The sequence below is a fragment of the Harmonia axyridis genome, chromosome 3 (assembly GCF_914767665.1).
Source record: "Harmonia axyridis chromosome 3, icHarAxyr1.1, whole genome shotgun sequence".
NCBI classification, from domain to species: Eukaryota; Metazoa; Arthropoda; class Insecta; order Coleoptera; family Coccinellidae; genus Harmonia; species Harmonia axyridis.
Window position 1 is genome coordinate 49,405,311 of NC_059503.1, and position 20,225 is coordinate 49,425,535.

Consider the following 20,225-nt stretch of genomic DNA (forward strand, 5'->3'; position numbering starts at 1 on the left):
TAAAAGTTGGACCATGGAGAGTGGGAAACCTGCCGTAAGCAGTTTGTATAGCAGTCCTTTGGGCCGTACTTTATCAAACGATTTGGCTACATCCAAAAACACAGCTCCTGTGACTTGTTTCCGGTTATATCCATCCGTGATTGGTTCCACTACTCGGAGCACTTGTTGCACAGTGGAATGTTGGCTTTAAAAACCGAACTGTTCCTACTGTATGATATTCTTTTCTTTCGTTATTGTGTTGAATCTTTAGCATTGACTATATTCGTCAGTGCTACTAAAGCTTTTCGAGGGAGGTTCCGCAACGTCAAGTTAGTAATGCCGTCCGGTCCTGGTGCCGTTCTCACTTTACTCGACATAATAGTGTTCTGGATTTCCTGAACGGTTCGAAACCAATAGCTTCCGTTGATTCATTTTTCACTTTGCGGTTGACGTCCTCAATGTGGTCCAATTCCGCATAGTTGTAACTACAGCTGCATTGGCGTTGGAGGTTATCTGCGAAAGCTTCAGACTTTTCTTCTGGACTGTATACCATTCCTCGTAAACCGTGAATCGGCGGGGTTGGTTTCCTATCTGAGTGCAGTGCTTTGGCCATCCGCCAAACACTGTTGTCTTCTGTGGAAAGAGAAAGTAGTTTCTCTTCCCAACTATCATTCCGGACCTTTCTGAGAGCCTCCTTATTGACTCTATCGTTGAGCTAGAGTGCTTCTCTCTGATAAGCTCCGCCATCAATAGGTTATTACCACCAATAACACCCAAGAATCGCTCGAATTTCATGTTTTCTATTTTCAGCTGTTTGAAATGCAGGAATAAGAAAAAACCTTCTAATTTTACACAGACATCCTAAAGGACTAATGAACACGTAGGTACCTTTCATTTTGCAAACACAGAACCTTTCAGAAACTATAATTGATCATTTCAAAGAGCGATTTAACGAGCACACATATATAGGTATTAAATATGAATAACAAATATTAATCGCTCATTGAAATGATCAATTATAGTTTCTGAAACGTTTATTTGTGATTGCAAAGTGATAGATACTTACGTATCAATTAGTCCTTCAGAAAGTATGTGTGAAATTAGCAGCCTTATATTATTCATTCGGTACCTGCATTTGTCCGATTTATTGTTACGTGAATATTGGCATTTTTTCGATATTCCGCTTGAATTATATATTTATTTGAAGTACCTATATGTATTCGGTAATGATTGATTGTAAGTACTGACTTTGTTTTAAAGGTAAAAAAACCTGACCCGCCACCTCTTGTCCACATGTTTTTGGATAAGAACAAGATCTATGTTAAAACTGTCGAAATCAAAATCAGGATAGATATTTTTCAGGGGGACACGCAGAGTCTCTTCTGGTTTTGTTTGGCGCTAAACCTACTGAGAAGCCAGTTAGATACATCGACGACCTCAAGCTCTACTCCGCTAACGACGAGCAATTGGGAAATGTGGTAGCGTTCTTTGAGGCTATCGGAATGAAGCCGGGGAAAGATGAATGTGCCGTGGTTCAGGCGAAGAGAGAAGTCAAGTACAATTAATAGGGGACAGATCTGGTCGGCACGCAGAACTTGACGATACAAGAATGCCAGAGTCTTTCATCTTCCTCAGAGCACATCAAGCCCTAAGATCCCTGAAATGAAATGAAGAACATTTTCAAGGCAAAATTTGTAAAAAAAATTTTTGTAGTCTCATTCTAAAATAAATTGAAGGACAACAATCAATACGGTAAGGCCTTTCGGTTTCAAGGTGGACAGAGAAATGGGGAATCAGAAAAATTGGAGAACAAGATGAATATTTCAAATTTGATCGATAATTTTTGAAGGTCCTGAGAAGGACCGATTAGTTAGACGAACCATTCTCATCACAACAGTAATTTTTATATTCACTTCTTCTTCTTCAAAGGTGCTGCTTTTTTCGGAGTTGCCACAGACTTGACTGATTTGGGTTTTGGAGCTTTCGGTTTCTTAGTTGGCGATTTCGCAATCTTCTTAGCTTTAGAAGGGGATTTGGCGGCTTTGGGGCTCTTCTTCTCGGTTGTTGCAACTGCTTTCTTCGTTTTCGTTACAGCGGCTTGTTTTTTGGCAACAGTAGACTTCTTTTTCTTCTTGTCGGTCACCACAGCTGATGCCGAAGTGGATTTTTTAAGATCATCTTTGGACTTGGAGGTGGCTTTTTTAATCACTTTCTTCTGGGATCCCGATGTCGAACCACCAGCTGCCAATTTGAACGAACCAGATGCGCCTTTTCCTTTTGTCTGAACTAAAGATCCAGATTGCACAGCTGATTTGAGGTATTTCTTAATGAAAGGAGCCAACTTTTCCGAATCTACTTTATAGTTGGAAGCTATAAATTTCTTGATGGCCTGCAATGACGATCCACTTCTTTCTTTCAAATCTTTGATGGCGTTATTAACCATCTCTGAAGTCGGAGGATGGTTGGGTTTGGCCTGTTTCGCGGTCGCAGTCTTTTTCTCGGATTTCTTCGCAGTTTTCGCACCGATTGGAACGGACGCACCGCTTTGTTGCACCTCTGTATCGGCAGAAGACATTATCGTGATAATTGATGAAATCGTTACACGGTATATATATTTATCTATATATGTATATATGTATATATATCAAGAACGTTAGATACACTTTCTGCAGGAAAAATACTGAAAATTAATGCATTAAAACTGAAGTCGACGGAACTTTGGCTAGAAATGTATGAATATGAGGATTATTTCGAGCAAAATGCTCAATTGATCAATCCTTGAAATTTCCGAATGGAAAAATCAAAAATAGAAAATTTCTGCACCATATCGTCTAGAAATATTTCCGGAAAATTTCCCATAATCGATAATAAACGACATTCGAACGAAGGAATGTGAATTCCGGTATAAAACGCTATCGTTAACAAAGGTGGTCCTTCGAGCCAGAGTATTGGCCTCAGTTTTCTCCATGTAATTTGATTAATAGGAAATATAATCAATTGTATTTCAGGGAACGTAAATTGTTCGAATTTTCATTAATTCAAAGCATACTTGATATAATCGATAACTTTCCTACAATTAGGGTTATTATAGTTCTGAAAGTGGCGAGTCGGTAGGGTGATCTAGTGTGGATGAATCTTCTAACTGTTCAATGAAGACAATTTTAAATCAACTCGTGAGAAATAACAAACAGGAAAGGATAATAATCGTATTTTGGAGCAGGCTGGAAATGTAGCTGATTGTTCATAAATTCATAGAAAAGCTTTTCCGCTACATAATGCCGTAATACAAAAGAGCGTTCGGAAAAAGTAGTCAATCTAATATGAAAACTCGATTAATGTTAGACACGCACTAACGGATGAATTACCTGAAGAACGGACCAGGAGGTAATCATACAAATTAATAGTTTGAAAAAAAAGGATAATATAAAATCTCCATAAAAAAAAACAATTTGTAATCCCATACCTGAAGCAGGAATCAGCGAATGATATAAATGGGAACCAGCGATATCGTGCAAACAAAACTATATTACCTCATTTAATTAAGATATCAAATAATTCAGTAAGTAAACTACTTTTAATAATTCAAGTGAAATACTAAATTGTTAATTCTGCACTTCAAACATGTGAAACTTAATTAACACGGGAGAGTATAAATCTCAAGTATAATATTGTCAGTCCAATGGGCACTGGAAGAATGTCTAGGTAAAGTTGCTTCACCCTCCACTCATTATTATTATCATATTATAATAATATTGTATTATAATTATATTATAATGGATATGGAATGTCTTGATGATGAGTCTGATAACTCACTGGCAGATTGAATGGTCATAGAATCGAAAGTATAAATTTCCATCAACTCGTCATTAAGCTGAACGATGAAGAGAGCCTGAAATGTTTATGATGATGAGTACATACTGGCAGATTTAATTTTTATTGTTATTAACGGTCATAATAGTGCCGTAATGTAATTTTCCATAAATCTGTTATTGAAGAAAAGAAGAAAGAAAGAGGTGAGCAATGAAGAATTTTTGCTGGTTTATGCAATGGTATTGTTGATCGGAGTCATGTAATATACAGCGAAAACAAGATCCCTATATGAAGAATAAGGAATATTGTTCAAAAAGCATTAATACAAGGATGTGCCACGTCCCCGACACTTGTTAACAATATAGAACAGAAATGAACATCTGAACACGCTGAGAGGTTTTGGTGAGCAGTTTGCATGTAATATTTTTGGCAGACGCTCTATTGTAAGATTCACTACTAATGATGTTATATTTAAGTGAAAGCAATTAATATGATTAATACCGGCACCACTGACATCATCAGCATATTTAATGGCCTAATATATATATATATATATATATATATATATATATATATATATATATATATATATATATGAACCCAGCGGTTCATATTTGACACCCTTATGAGAGATAAGTTCAACGGTTGATATATATGTTTTTTCTTTGTAAATATAATATGGATTGTACCGTGTGTGAAATATTGTGCAATGCGGGATAGGAATGAGAAAATTGGCTTCTCGATTAGAAAATGTGTGATCTCGTTATACGCGGAGGGGATTAACTTAGCGAGAATTATCAACTCAAACGGGTGGGATGAACGGAACTTCTTCTTCTTGATAGTGCCAATCCGTTATCGGATATTGGAGACCATTCTGGCTATTGTGACCTTATTCACTGCTGCACGAAACAGTCCAATTGTTGTTTCCCAGAACCAGACTCTCAAATTTCAGAGCCACGAAATTCTCCTCCTGCCGGGACCTCTCCTTCCCCCAACCATGCCTGCTGTATTAGGGGTTGTCCATTAATCACGTGATCTTTTTTTAGCATTTTTTAAACCCCCCTCACCCATTGGTGATACGTAGTGAGGTTTAAGACCACCCCCCCTCCCCCTTCTCAACATCACGTGTATTTTTAGTACCTACAACGAATCTTAAAATTTTCTGAATATTATCTTAATTTAAATACAGGTATAAACTATAATCTTTCTTCTGAAATTAAGGACCATAATAAAAATGTCCACACCAGGTTGCAAGTTTTTTTTGATTGCCATAACAATAATAATAAACGAAAAGTGTAATCATAGGAAAAACATGTATTGTACTAGTACATGAATATATTTAATAAGAAGTCGTATTTTGGTCTTCTTGTTCAGGTCGTGAATCGTGAAAAGTTTTTTCATTTTAATGAAAGCTGCTCTTGCCTTTTCAATCCTACAGCGGATTTCCCTTGAATGATCCCATGCCGAGGTACGAAATTGTTTCGACTCTCTACCATTCTGTTGTCGATGTAAAGTTGATGAACGGAACGCGCAGAAGAAATAATTATATATCTTATCGCCGCCTACCGTCATCGATTCTGTGAAAATATTTTATGGAATAATTTATATATGCCCATTTCTTAATTTGTTCAAATTGATAAAATAAGGTGGCAATAAAATTTGGATAAGAAATGTTCCTCCTAGAGCACTACTAACTAAATGCTTATAAACTTGAATAGACAACACTTTAGTTTGTCCTCGGAATATTTATATATTTTGTGATCGTATGGTCACAGCAATTCCAAGTAAAAAAAAATTAATAAATAATATTTATAGTTGGGTGAATGAAAATGTTAGCTGTTTACCCTTAACGGTGAATTCCAAAAGAATTATCTCGTCATTGTAATTTGGTTGCCCATCTCACGGACAGGTTTAGCCTTTGTGGGAATTTTGTTTGCTTTCGGATTGTATGATATTTGTGTAATGGAAAAAACGAAGAAACGTTAACTTTGTGGTCCTGAAAAGGACCGATAGCAATATTTCGATGGTGAAATTTAACCTCCGAAACCGTACAACGTACGACCTTGGCGTTTCAAAGCATATACGACGTCCATTGCTGTTACAGTCTTCCTTTTTGCGTGTTCGGTGTAAGTTACAGCGTCTCTAATAACGTTTTCTAGGAATACCTTAAGTACACCTCTAGTTTCTTCGTAAATCAAACCAGAGATACGTTTCACCCCTCCGCGGCGGGCCAATCTTCTGATAGCCGGCTTTGTGATTCCTTGGATATTGTCTCGTAGAACTTTCCTGTGACGCTTAGCGCCACCTTTTCCCAAACCCTTACCACCTTTGCCTCTGCCAGTCATTTTTCCGTTAACGATTACAATAACAAGAATTAACTAAAGGTTTTACCGTAAAATACGGCTTTTATACCATCACAGTTTTCCCCACCACTAGATCTACACGACCAACCAATGATATTGCGAGAATGTGCAGTGGAACCGCCTACCTATTCCGCTATAAATAGATGAATCTAAGATTTACCTCAACTAGTTTATACCCATACTCGAGATGGCCCGTACGAAGCAAACGGCAAGAAAATCCACTGGCGGAAAGGCACCGCGTAAGCAACTTGCCACAAAAGCGGCACGTAAAAGTGCACCCGCTACGGGTGGCGTAAAAAAACCTCATCGTTACCGTCCAGGTACCGTAGCTCTTCGTGAGATCCGTCGTTATCAGAAAAGTACCGAGCTGTTGATTCGCAAACTTCCTTTCCAAAGGTTAGTGCGCGAAATTGCCCAAGACTTCAAGACCGATCTCCGTTTCCAGAGCTCCGCCGTGATGGCCCTTCAAGAAGCTAGCGAAGCTTATCTGGTCGGTCTATTCGAAGATACAAATTTATGTGCCATTCACGCCAAGAGAGTAACCATTATGCCGAAGGACATTCAACTTGCTCGACGTATCCGTGGCGAACGTGCTTAAGCATCTTTTTCACAAAGTTTAAAATCGGTTCTTTTCAGAACCACAACTTTTTTTTTACATTTATACAATTGATTGCTTTCTTATAAGGTATCCCAAATTAAAGATCCGATATCAATAGTGCAATATAACCTTACTTAATTTCTTCCAACAAAATGCGTTACGAATTTCAATTTTGATTATGGATATCAGTCTTTTGATATCCTCTATATCTTGGCGCAATAGCTTATTTTAAGCTGGAAGCAAATTATGCCGTCTCATTTCCAATTCGATCATTCAACTGCAAAAGATTCTGATGACCAGCATTAGAGAGAAGCGATACCGTGATTTCTAGATCACGTTGTGAAACGTGAACGTTACTTTATGATATCAGTGAAATTAAAGCGTGACGTGATCACTGTTTAGGTTGCTTGTTAATAATATTTGTATGAATCACCCAAACCTGGGTTCGATTATATTTGCAACTCGAATTGGTCACTCATTCAAAGCAAAATTGTTATGAAAACATCCATTTTTCTTACATATTCAACTCTTTTCCTTATTTCAGATTTAGTTAGGAACGTAACAGAAGGATATCGACTTTTCAAATGTTTCCTCAAATTTGAAGAGGTGATTTTGAAAGATAATTTCAACTTGCATAAATTACAAGTAGCATAATTTACATCAACTTTTGTGAAGAAAGCCCAAAGATTGCTGGTCTTTCGCCTGTTATTATTCTTTCGCCTATTATTATTATGTCGCTGACGTGTTTTCGTTTATTTTTTCTAATACAGAGTACCATTTATTGCTTCGGTCGACAACTTCAATATAGAAAGAATTTCTTTGGGGTTGTTTATCAAAGATAAGCATAAAATTAGAATTTTATTGCCACCACCAATTATGCAGTAATGCAGTAGTTATTAGTTTGCAGCAAGTATTTATTGTTTAACTAGTTCTACAAAAATACTTCCTACAGCATGCAAAGTTGCCTACGATGCTGGGATTGTCATAAAAATATGCAATTATGTTAGTCGAAAAAGGTTCCGAAGCAATAAAAACATCAGGCTGCCTTCATAATTTACGATTGCAACGGACGATGATATGCCCTGAAAAGATCTGTGAAATGTTCAAACTGTGATCCCGTCACGCTCTGTATTCGTTTTTCGGAACCGTGACTACCTGTGACATTCTGATCTCAGTGATTAAATCACAGTTCGTGAAATATCGCTCTTCTCTAATCAGCATTCCACCGACTGTTTCATAACATTTTGAAGAGGATAATGAGCATACAAGTTGTAAATAACATCCCATCACCAGTAAGGGTTAATGTACAACAATCTAGCTTGCGACATGTTTGGAATACCATAGACGATGAGATGGCGGTAGTTTTTGCAGACACTCGCCATTGCTAGAGTCCATCGAACTCTGTGCTAAGCTTTAATTCTTCGGGTTTGATGAAATGTCCATCAGTTGATTATTCAGGTGATGCGTCAGCAGTGTTGTGAAAGGCAGTGCTATGGTTCCTAAATGGTTTTGTCGGAGATGACCCGGGACCAACTTCTATTTTCTTTTGAAGTTTGTAGGTTCGGGTATATACCCGAACTTAAATAGGTGGAGTCAATTTAGGTGGTACGATCTCAAATAAAAAGTTTACACTGAGAAGCCAATTTTTTAGTTTACACTTATCGTCAGATTGATCGATTGAAGATGCCTCCTAAAACTAGCGGAAAAGCTGCCAAGAAAGCTGGCAAGGCCCAAAAAAACATTTCTAAAAGCGACAAGAAGAAGAAACGCAAGAGGAAGGAAAGTTACGCTATCTACATTTATAAAGTATTGAAACAAGTCCATCCGGATACGGGTATTTCAAGCAAGGCTATGAGCATCATGAACAGTTTCGTTAATGATATTTTCGAACGCATCGCCGCCGAGGCGAGTAGACTTGCTCACTACAACAAACGTTCGACAATAACCAGCAGGGAAATTCAAACAGCAGTGCGCCTTCTCTTGCCCGGTGAGTTGGCAAAACACGCCGTCAGCGAAGGAACTAAAGCAGTAACAAAATACACCAGTTCCAAATAAAGCAGGAATTGTTGTTGCATATCAAACGGTTCTTTTCAGAACCACAAATTTTTAAAACTTATAATTATAGTCTGATCTCTAATTTCACCGTTAACGACATGTAGATTTATCAATTTGAAATAATCCATACTAATATAATTCGAATATGTTCGTCAACTTCCTATACCATGTCTGATAATTTTGCACACCAATATCATATATATATGTATATATATTCGGTTCAATGTTATTTACCTGCTTTTCAATTGTTACTATATATATATATATATATATATATATATATATATATATATATATAAATATATATTTATACCGTTGCAGGGTAAGGCTTAGAGGTTGCCGGTTCCTCTCAGAACAAGGCAACACTCAATTGCTTCTGAGGAAACTTCTCACAATTCTCGTGGTCCACAAGATCATCTCCTTTTGCGCCTTCTCTATTAGATCTTCGTGAAGTCCAAGTTTGGCTGTGTTCCCAGTTAGATGCATCTCAACCAGCCCATTCGTGGTGTGAGTAGATATATATATATATATATATATATATATATATATATATATATATATATATATATATATATATAACCTGTTGCAAACAGTGATTGTTAACAAAAAAAAAAAAAATATATATATATATATATATATATATATATATATATATATATAGATCAATGAGATAAGGGTTCAGAAGTGAGAGAGTAGGTTTTAGAAGTCGAGTGAGATTAGTCGACAGAGTAAGACGTGTCAGCAGTGAGTAGTGATTTCCCAGCCCACTGGTGAGTTATTTTTTGTGATTGTGTATGTTGTAATTTCAGTGTACTGTGTTGTTCAAGTGTGATTGTTGTAAAGCAAACAGGCCCATTGAAAAACGCTCTTAGGAGCGGGTTCGATCAGAACCCTGATCTATTCCACCGTCTCTAACGCGAGTGAGACAGTCATGGATGCGACGACGAGTAGTTCCCCGGTCAAGCCGACAGCAGATCAAGTAGAGACAATTTTGGACTACTTTGCTTCCGATGAAAAAATTTTGAGGACATTATTTATCAGATTAGGCGAAAAATTAGGTATCCCAACGGGTGAAACTCCCGAAAGGAGGTCAAGGAAATCGAAAAGGCAGAAAACACTCCCAAAATCTAATGAGAATTCCCCAATTCAGACAAAAAACAGGTTTGAAATCCTTTCAGACCTTGAAGTCAACGAAAAACTTGATGACGTCTCCATGGTCTCAGACGATGAAGACTCTCAAATTGACCACGCCCCCAACAGCGAATCCGGTAAAGATGGCAGCACATCAGCAACCCCCACCCAGAGGAACACCCAAAACAACCACGCCCCCAAAGGTTCGTCATTCAGAGGTACAATCGAAAACATGCATTCTATTCCCCCACTCAAGACCAAGATAGAATTTCCCCCTCTGAAAGAGAAAACCGAGACAATCTCTCAGGAAACTCCCAAAAAAATACGTGTTCCACCAATAAAAGTGATCAACACGGCATCGTTCCCGTCCATTGACAAGATGGCAAAGCAGTTGAACGTTAAAATAACGTCAGCCAAGGAGAACTCCAAAGGTCTCCACATATACACCGCGACCCCTGATGACCACAGGAAATTGACGAAAGGACTGGAAGAACACAATCAGCAGTTCTTCACATTCCCACTCCATGAAGACAAGATTCTTAGAGTAGTAATTCGCGGAGTTCCCTCACACGACAATGAAGAGTCAATAAAATCAAAGTTGTCAGAACAAGGATTTGACATTCTCGAGGTGACACAGATGTACCGGAAAGAACAAGGAAAAAAGATTACTTATCCTCTCTGGCTGGTAAAGCTCCCTAAAAATGATGACAGCAAAAAGATCTACAACCTAGAATTTCTGGGTTACTTCAGAGTGAAAGTCGAGACTCAGAGAACCAAACAAGGCCACAGACAGTGTCACAGGTGCCAAAATTACGGGCACACTCAGTCCACCTGTAGGCTGCAACAAAGATGCGTGAAATGCGGAGAAGACCACTTCTCAATAGAATGCCCTAAACCTAGGACCACTCCGGCTAAATGTGCCAACTGCGCATTAAGTCACCCGGCAAATTTCCGTGGCTGCAAAGCTTACCCCGGAAATAACCAACAGCCGAAAAAAACAGAAGAAAGAAGGTTTTTCAATTCAAGAAAAACCACTGAAGGAGTTTCCTATCGCTCTGTCGTGTTGAATGAAGTCAACACACCCAAACCAACTACGCCAAAACAGCAAAAAGAGCCACAACTAACAGAAATGCTGTCACAAGTGACACTACTTCTTACCCAGATTGCGAGTCGTCTTCAAAATTAGGAGACCAAATTGCCTAAAAGTGCTAGCCTGGAATGCCAACTCCTTGCTTAATAAAAATCTGGAACTCGGAGACTACATTTCCGAAGAAAAATTCGACGTCGTGCTTATCAGCGAAACTTTCCTCAAACCTCAGGACCACCTAGTTATCCCGAACTTCATCATCTACAGAAGTGACCGTCTAACAGGCAGAAACGGTGGCGTTGCCGTGCTTGTTAACAAATCTATCGAGCACGTTCGGACGAGTAACTTCAACACGGTTAACCTAGAGAATGCTGCCGTTAACATCACCATGGCCGACAACAGGACTTTAACAGTCGTTGCAGTGTACAACTCCCCCTGTAAAGCCCTACTGCCTGATGACCTGGACCAAATTCTTGCTACTCCGAACGAAGTAATTCTAGGAGGTGATCTGAACGCCAAGAGTACAGCATGGAACAGCCGGCTTAACACCCCGAGAGGACGAACGCTTTCTTCAAACGCATTGAAGAACAACTACACTGTAGTTGGACCCGACCAGCCAACTTTCTTCGGCCACGGAACTCCAGACATATTGGACGTGTTCATACTTAAGAACATCCGATACAACTACAGTGTACACACTGAAACTATTCTCACCTCAGATCACAACCCTATCATACTTCAGCTGAACGAATGGCACGATATTCCCCAACCTCGACTTGCGAACAAGTTTAGCTGGGAAATCTTCACCCGAACACTAATGAATTCCACGAGACCACCCACAATGTTAAGTTCCAGTTCTGATATAGATGATGAAGTTCAAGCGGTCACTCTTGAAATTAAAAAAGCCATAGAAAAAGCTACAACTACTATACCCCAATCTGCATCAACAATCAATAAACTACCTCTTGAAATAAGGACGCTGATAAGACTGAAGAACCGTGCACGACGAACAGCTCAACGGACCCTCGACCCCAATGATAAGAGGGAAGCTAACAGACTCGGAAATAAAGTCAAGGAAGAGATCCAGAAATACAGGAACCAAAAGTGGCAAGCACTTCTAGAAGACATAAACGAAGAATGTAGTGATCACGACGCCCACTACAAACCCCTATGGCGCCTCAATAAGACCCTGAAGACCAGAGGCAATCGATCACCCCCCATCCATGGTCCGCAAGGTTTGGTCTATACGGATCAAGAAAAAGCTGATGTGTTCGCGGAGAAACTTGAACTCCAGTTTTCTCCGAATCAATCCCCTGAGGATGACGTTGCCTTCGAAGGTATGGTGGAAAGTAGCGCCAGGAGGATAATGGGAGAGGAAACCTCTGAAGCAATCCGAACCACCACCATCGAGGAGCTCAAAGATATCATCAAATGGTTAAAGAAGAAGTCATCACCTGGCGAGGACGGGATCAATAATAACCACATCAAGCATCTACCGGACAACATATTAGCTCAAATGGTTAATATAACAAACGCCATTCTCAGAGAGAAATACTTTCCAGTAACATGGAAAAACGCTACGGTTATTATGATCCCGAAGAAAGGTGATAACCCTCTATTTCCCCAGAGCCATCGACCAATAAGCCTATTGTGCACACTAGGCAAACTAGTCGAAAAAGTCATCCTCATAAGGCTCCAAGAAGAACTGGACGAGAACAACATTATCCCCCCAGAACAATACGGGTTCAGGGCTGGTCACTCAACTGAACTTCAGGCTCTTAGGTTAACGGAAAACTTAATCCTGAACATCAACAGGAAGCACTACAACACGGCCGCATTTTTCGATGTCTCAAAGGCATTCGATAAAATGTGGCACGAAGGACTAACATTCAAGATGAACCAGTTGGGCATTAACAAATCAATAGTCAAATTAATTGGGAACTACCTCAAACACAGAACATTTCAAGTTAGGATAGGATCTTGCTTATCATTACGAACCCACATCACAGCTGGAGTACCCCAAGGAGGAGTGGTTTCTCCAAAACTGTATAACATCTACACGGCAGACATTCCCACGGATCTCGCCAACGACACCAAAGTGTTCACCTTCGCGGACGACACCGGAGTACTAGCACATTCCAGGAATGTCAACCTCGGAGTGCGCTATTTACAACGAGCCACTGACACCATCCTTGAATGGATGGCCAAGTGGAAGATTAAAGTTAATGCTGAAAAGACACAAGCGATAGTCTTCAGCAGGAAAGCAACACTTCCCACCGAAGAAATCGAGGTGAATGGCGAGAGCATTCCGTGGAAAAACCAAGTTAAATACTTAGGGGTTACATTTGACAGGAAGCTAACTTGGAAAGACCACATCAACCAAGTTAAGGAAAAAGTGATCACAAGGAAATGTCAAATGTACCCCCTACTAGCTCGCTCCAGTAAACTCAGCCTAAGCAACAAACTTAGGCTATATAAATCAACAATTCTCCCAGTGATGTTATACAGCTCCACGGTTTGGGGACAAACCGCAAAGACCCACCTCAATACCCTAGAGGTGATGCAGAGCAAGATCCTAAGACAGATAACCAATGCCCCCTGGTTCATCAGGAATAAAAACATAAGGAGTGATCTCCAGATTAGCAGGATAAGTACTAAAATCCGACTCCGGAATTCAAAAATTCTACAGAAAATAGAAGATCACCCTAACCCCACGTTAGAAGAAGCCCTCAATTATGACATAGACGAATATTCAAAAATTAAAAGACCAAAATTGGCATTATCACTGGCCGGTGACCAACCCTGAAACCGGCAACCAAGGCGTATGAACGTGAACGCCCCCCTAAACCCGCACCGATAATCACAAGGAGTCAACGAGTAAAAGTGCCATGCACTGACTTAATAATTAAGAAAGATCTCAGCCAGAGATAAGGGTTTATCGACTCAATGTTTGGAGGAATAAATAAAAAGATGAACTCTTTATTCTGTGACAAGCTTTCGCATTTTTTTAATGCTTCTTCAGGGCTTCTAAAAGAATGTACAATAATTTTCACAATGAACAATCTAAAATATTTTTTACACATTGAACTTACCGAATGTGAGATTTTTAAAGTCACTAGCATCATGCTCAAACATTCGTCATTAAATAAAACTTACAGACTAGACAAAACAATACAAATACAATTATCAATGTAAATTAGCCGCATCGCAGTTTATAGAAATAAATGATTGATAAACTTGTTATTGTTGCTTTGTTTACGAAATAATTACAGGTTATGTTACAGCTCTCTGTGGATTTAGATCTTTACTTTGTGTTCCCATCCCATCCCATCTAAATCCACAGAGAGCTGTAACATAACCTGTAATTATTTCGTAAACAAAGCAACAATAACAAGTTTATCAATCATTTATTTCTATCAACTGCGATGCGGCTAATTTACATTGATAATTGTATTTGTATTGTTTTGTCTAGTCTGTAAGTTTTATTTAATGACGAATGTTTGAGCATGATGCTAGTGACTTCAAAAATCTCACATTCGGTAAGTTCAATGTGTAAAAAATATTTTAGATTGTTCATTGTGAAAATTATTGTACATTCTTTTAGAAGCCCTGAAGAAGCATTAAAAAAATGCGAAAGCTTGGCACAGAATAAAGAGTTTATCTTTTTATTTATTCCTCCAAACATTGAGTCGATAAACCCTTATCTCATTGATCTAAATATACCTGAGACTCTTAAATTCACTTATAATATATATATATATATATATATATATATATATATATATATATATATATATATATATATATATATATATATATATATATATATATATATATATATATATATATATATATATAAGTAGGGGTGATTTGGGTATCTAGGCAATTTGAAATGATCAACAATCTATCGTCTGTTCATCTATATTTCGAACCAAGGTGCGGTTCTTCTTCAGGATGCTAAAATTACAAAATTACAAAATCAAGAGTTGGAAAGCTGAAAAAACAACTCATGCTCACATCCGACAAGACAGTATTATCAATGCTAATAAGTATAGCAACAAAGGTCTTCTGCTCATAAAAATTATAAAAATTACAATAAACCAAAAAGAAAGGAAAGAAACGCTATCACAATGAATCTGTCTGGCTTTGCAATCTCACTATTACACAAATTCCCACCGAAGTTGAGGTTATCTTTAGTCTAGTACCAAAATTTGAAATGTGTTTCATAAACAAAAATGAAAATAATATTAATAAGAAGATTGACTTAAAGAATTTAAGTGTTATATATAGTTATTTATTATCCTTAGATCGTAGGCCATCTAGACAAACATGACTTTATGTCACTTCCTGCATTGTTGTTTTCTCTGTGTTCCCTTGTCTGTGAATGTTAACCTATAATTTTGACAGATTCATTGTGATAGCGTTTCTTTCCTTTCTTTTTGGTTTATTGTAATTTTTATAATTTTTATGAGCAGAAGACCTTTGTTGCTATACTTATTAGCATTGATAATACTGTCTTGTCGGATGTGAGCATGAGTTGTTTTTTCAGCTTTCCAACTCTTGATTTTGTAATTTTAGCATCCTGAAGAAGAACCGCACCTTGGTTCGAAATATAGATGAACAGACGATAGATTGTTGATCATTTCAAATTGCCTAGATACCCAAATCACCCCCTACTTACTTTATTCGGCAAATAATTCTCTTACTGTATATATATATATATATATATATATATATATATATATATATATATATATATATATATATATATATTTATATTTTTTTTATATATATATTATATTATATATATATATATATATATATATATATATATATATACTTCGAAAATGTGATTACGAGATCCCTGTAAAATTTCAACGCTACGAGGTCCATGTCTTATAACCCAACAATCCGAGATCCTTTCCTATATACCCTATATACATTGTATACCGCGTGGCAATGAGATCCGTTCAACGTTGCCACTAAGACGGATCTCGTTAGATGTGAGATAAGTATCAAAATCTTTGTATATCGATAAGGGTCAAAATCGCATATTCGTCGGATCTCGCAAGATGCAGAACATGTCGTGTACTTGGAATATGTATTTATGCCAACGCCAGAGTCAATCATTGTAGCAGGTGTTCCTATTTCATCATTTTTAGGGCTGAACTCTGTCATAATCTCACCGATTTTTGAGTGGTCGAAATTTAAGTTTCGACTCCCTGTTGATGAATTCGTCTTCAATTGTAAATCTGTTTGCGTGTTTGTATACACGAAACATTCGAGATGAAGGACAGTGTACTTGGGTGGTTTCGTATCGCGAAGTTCGTTAACTGGTAAAATCTGACCAAAATTTTAGTGAATATGTCTTTTAGAAATGTTGAGTTTCTATTTATTTCAAAGCTATGAGTTTGACTTGAATGAAATTACGCACTCCCTTGAAATACGACAATTTGAAGCCTTCCGTGAAATTTCATGTTCCTCAGTGAACCAGAACCATAGAGCAATTGAAAGGGATATCGAAAGGCGACTATCAAATATCTCTGATACCACAGAACCGATAGGATCGAGTTTTCAGAGGCTTTAACTAAAACACAGCCCGGAACTGTGCGAAATATAAAGCTGATCATATCATCAGTATAATCAAATATAGACCAAGGATAATTCAAGAAAAATATGGAAGATGCCATAATGAGAATTTCGGTAATTGATCTTTCGAACGGGTTGCATTTTTACGCATATATATGAAATAAGCATTTCAAGCTTGTTGCAAAATTTCGAGTGCCTTGCTAGAATAAGGTTTGAAGTAGTCATACTCATTTCAATTAATTTGAAGAATAATTGATGAAAGTAGTTTTTCCTCCACGATTTTTTGCCAACACTTATATGTAGGGTTTAGCCAATAACTGGATTGTAGTTTGATTAATTCAATAATTTTGGTTTGAATCGAATTTCAGTATTGAATTTAGGTGAAAATTCAACATTTTGAGTTTTAAGGAACATTATAGATCGAATAGTTCCTCTCACTTATCAATCAGATTTAAAAATGTTATTATCAGAAGTGGAAGTGACGCTTTTTATTAGGCCGTATATTGAACATAACTAAAAACATATATTTCAGTAACAAAACATTCATTTTATGGAAATTAAACAGATAATAATCTACAACAGTATCAGTTATTAATGAATAATGAATACATTATTCCTAGTAAAAACACTGTCCATTTCGTTATAAATGTTATTTGCCTCAAAATTTTGGTCACCGAATCAATTTAATCATTCTGAAAGGTTTTCGATATAATTTGCAAAATACAGACGGAACGGAAATATATTCTAATAACTTCGTCTGACGTCATGGCGACTTCAACAAGCTTCTCCAAATTTCCTCGAATGTCAGTATTAACACTTTCATTGATTCCCCTAAATGCTCTTGTGTCGATAGGAAAATGATCATGTTCACTAGATACTTTATCATTTTACGATTTTCCCTAACCTCATTATTAACACTGTTATGAATTTGCTTGAGCACTGTACATAGTAGGTATTTACAATATTTTGTTTCACGAACAATTTAGATTTTATAGCCGGATGAATATGTTTTTTGGAAATTTCATGTTTACCTACTCGTAAAACAAGGAATTTCAAGTTATCGTATCCAGTCGAAACGAAAGGGCTTTTTGATTGAAATGTAGCAGGCAGTATCAACAGAAAAGTTTGTTTTGAATTTCGTTACCGGTTAACCAAATGAGTTTTTCGTGAATGGTTTTTGAAAGAGCACAATAATAATGAAAAGCTAACACAGTCACCGTTACTTGCACGGTTACTTGACACAACCCCCTTATGTTAGAAATCACTCGATTACTCAAATTGACCGATCAAGAAATTCAGAATTCACTCAGATTTAACGAAATGAAACAAAGAAAACAAAAAATTTGTGCATCCCAAACTTTCTCTCATTTTAACACGTTATTCTAACTAGCGATTCGCATCTTGGTCGGCTGGTCAATGTTACCAAGTATTCCAATTATCCGCATGGGATTCACTCAACCCAGGATACAATTCAAATTGTCCTTATATTTCTACTTGAGTAATACTCATGCATATTCTCTCAAGAATATTATATTCAGAGAGGAGTTTCTAATCAACATATTTTTTCGATAATTCAGAAATATTCCTCAGAAGATAAATTTCATTTTAATAACATAACATAACATACTTTATTGATCCTGTAAAACAATAACAATAATTTCTGTTTGTTTTCTTATTTATGTGATAATTGAAAACGTTTTGTGAAAATACGTGTTATATGCTATTGACTAAATTTCAGGCAATGCACGAAAAAAAATGGAATATAGAGTCCGAGAAAGAAATGAAATACAAGAAAAATTAACGAGAATGAGAAACACTTTATGTTTTTTATGTCTGATTCTCATACATTATATAGGTAAATTTTTTTTCTGATAAAATTAAGGATTTATCAGTATTATTTTCTTAACATGTATAAAAATTGACGAGGGAAATTGTTTCGCTGTCAAAAGCAGGTTCAATTGGTTTTGATATATTTTCTACCCCAACTGTATCATGAAGAACCAATCAAAATATACCTCTACTTCTAGGACATTGTTGTTATAAAATATAAAGTTCCAAGACAATGAACACCAAGTTGAACGTTTTATGTCCTATTGTCTTCATATTAAAATTGATATTGTTTTCGAACTATAATATATATTGATATTGTGTGCTAATGTCCTGAAAGTGGAGGTTATATGAGCAAATATTTCGATTCATTTGAATCATACTATAATATAATACATCATTTTAATATGACTCGTTTCTGCTTATATTTGGATCTCTGCCTAATACTTCGACTAAATACTATAGATGATTAGAGATTATAAAAATTTAACTCCAAAGTTTTATATATGTATAAGCAGGTGATATTGCTTTCATCGATATAGAAAATAGAATGCAGGTATCAAATCTCAAGAAAGATGTGCACCACTTGCTCATCAGGTAACACATTTCATCGAAATAACATGAGTTACTTATTAAAAGATAAAACACTTCGAACAAATAATTGTATTTTCCTATATATATAAACATGGGATCAATGCATCGTTAATATCTATATACTTTATTGTGTAAGTACACACGAATATTTTAATATTCACACAGATACATATAGTACTTACATCGTTTTATCTAAGACTGTACATTGCTGTACATTGTTTTGATTGAATATTGTGAAATTACACTTTTCCCCTTCTTGATTTCCACCAATCTGAAACGCTCGATTTTGAATCACAAATAATTACCTTGATGGAAAACTGTATGATATCATCTTTCATCAGTTTTTTCGAGATTACCTGTAGTAAAAGTCGACAGCTCTTGTCACCAAAATCAAAATACCTTTGATAAAAAGAATTTATGATTTCATGAAATAGTCCTGTCGAATACTATTTCGGAATCTCATTTTTCCTGTGAAAAATTATGAAAAACACAAACCAAAATAATGTGTTTCTAACGAGAAGCATTCGTGAAAGATCGTTGTCTTGAACTCAGATTTTTGTTGCCTCCAGCACTCATTTTTTCAAAAATAAATGATTTATTTTTGAAAAATTCATCAAATACCAAGGCAATTTATTTTAATCAATATATTGTGGTGAGTGATAATTTAACGGCATTTTATTTTTTCGAAAAAACGCATTGCTGAATAATATTTCAACAAAAAACATGAGTGCTGGTGGCAACAAAAATCTGAGTTCAAGACAACGATCTTTCACGAATGCTTCTCGTTAGAAACACATTATTTTGGTTTGTGTTTTTCATAATTTTTCACAGGAAAAATGAGATTCCGAAATAGTAATCGACAGGACTATTTCATGAAACCATAAATTCTTTTTATCAAAGGTATTTTGATTTTGGTGACAAGAGCTGTCGAGTTTTACTACAGGTAATCTCGAAAAAACTGATGAAAGATGATATCATACAGTTTTCCATCAAGGTAATTATTTGTGATTCAAAATCGAGCGTTTCAGATTAGTGGAAATCAAGAAGGGGAAAAGTGTAATTTCACAATATTCAATCAAAACAATGTACAGCAATGTACAGTCTTAGATAAAACGATGTAAGTACTATATGTATCTGTGTGAATATTAAAATATTCGTGTGTACTTACACAATAAAGTATATAGATATTAAC

The 20,225-nt window shown here is 36.5% G+C and overlaps 4 protein-coding genes across 4 annotated transcripts; 2 read left to right on the forward strand and 2 right to left on the reverse strand.

The window, feature by feature from the left end:
- Positions 1-1,951: 1,951 nt before the first annotated feature.
- Positions 1,952-2,637, reverse strand: LOC123675068 (histone H1B-like; the record flags this gene model as incomplete). The annotated part of the gene is made up of 1 exon (XM_045610311.1): positions 1,952-2,637. A coding segment is annotated over exon 1 (603 nt), but the record flags the coding sequence as incomplete, so codon positions are not given.
- A 3,139-nt stretch (positions 2,638-5,776) lies between these two features.
- LOC123675087 (histone H4) lies at positions 5,777-6,313 on the reverse strand. Its single transcript, XM_045610333.1, has one exon. It carries the CDS (start codon positions 6,132-6,134, stop codon positions 5,823-5,825), a length of 312 nt encoding a protein of 103 aa, XP_045466289.1. The 5' UTR covers positions 6,135-6,313; the 3' UTR covers positions 5,777-5,822.
- A 2-nt stretch (positions 6,314-6,315) lies between these two features.
- Positions 6,316-6,819, forward strand: LOC123675069 (histone H3). The gene has a single exon (XM_045610313.1). It carries the CDS (start codon positions 6,340-6,342, stop codon positions 6,748-6,750), a length of 411 nt encoding a protein of 136 aa, XP_045466269.1. The 5' UTR covers positions 6,316-6,339; the 3' UTR covers positions 6,751-6,819.
- A 1,614-nt stretch (positions 6,820-8,433) lies between these two features.
- Positions 8,434-8,805, forward strand: LOC123675389 (histone H2B-like). Its single transcript, XM_045610742.1, has one exon. It carries the CDS (start codon positions 8,434-8,436, stop codon positions 8,803-8,805), a length of 372 nt encoding a protein of 123 aa, XP_045466698.1.
- Positions 8,806-20,225: the final 11,420 nt, after the last annotated feature.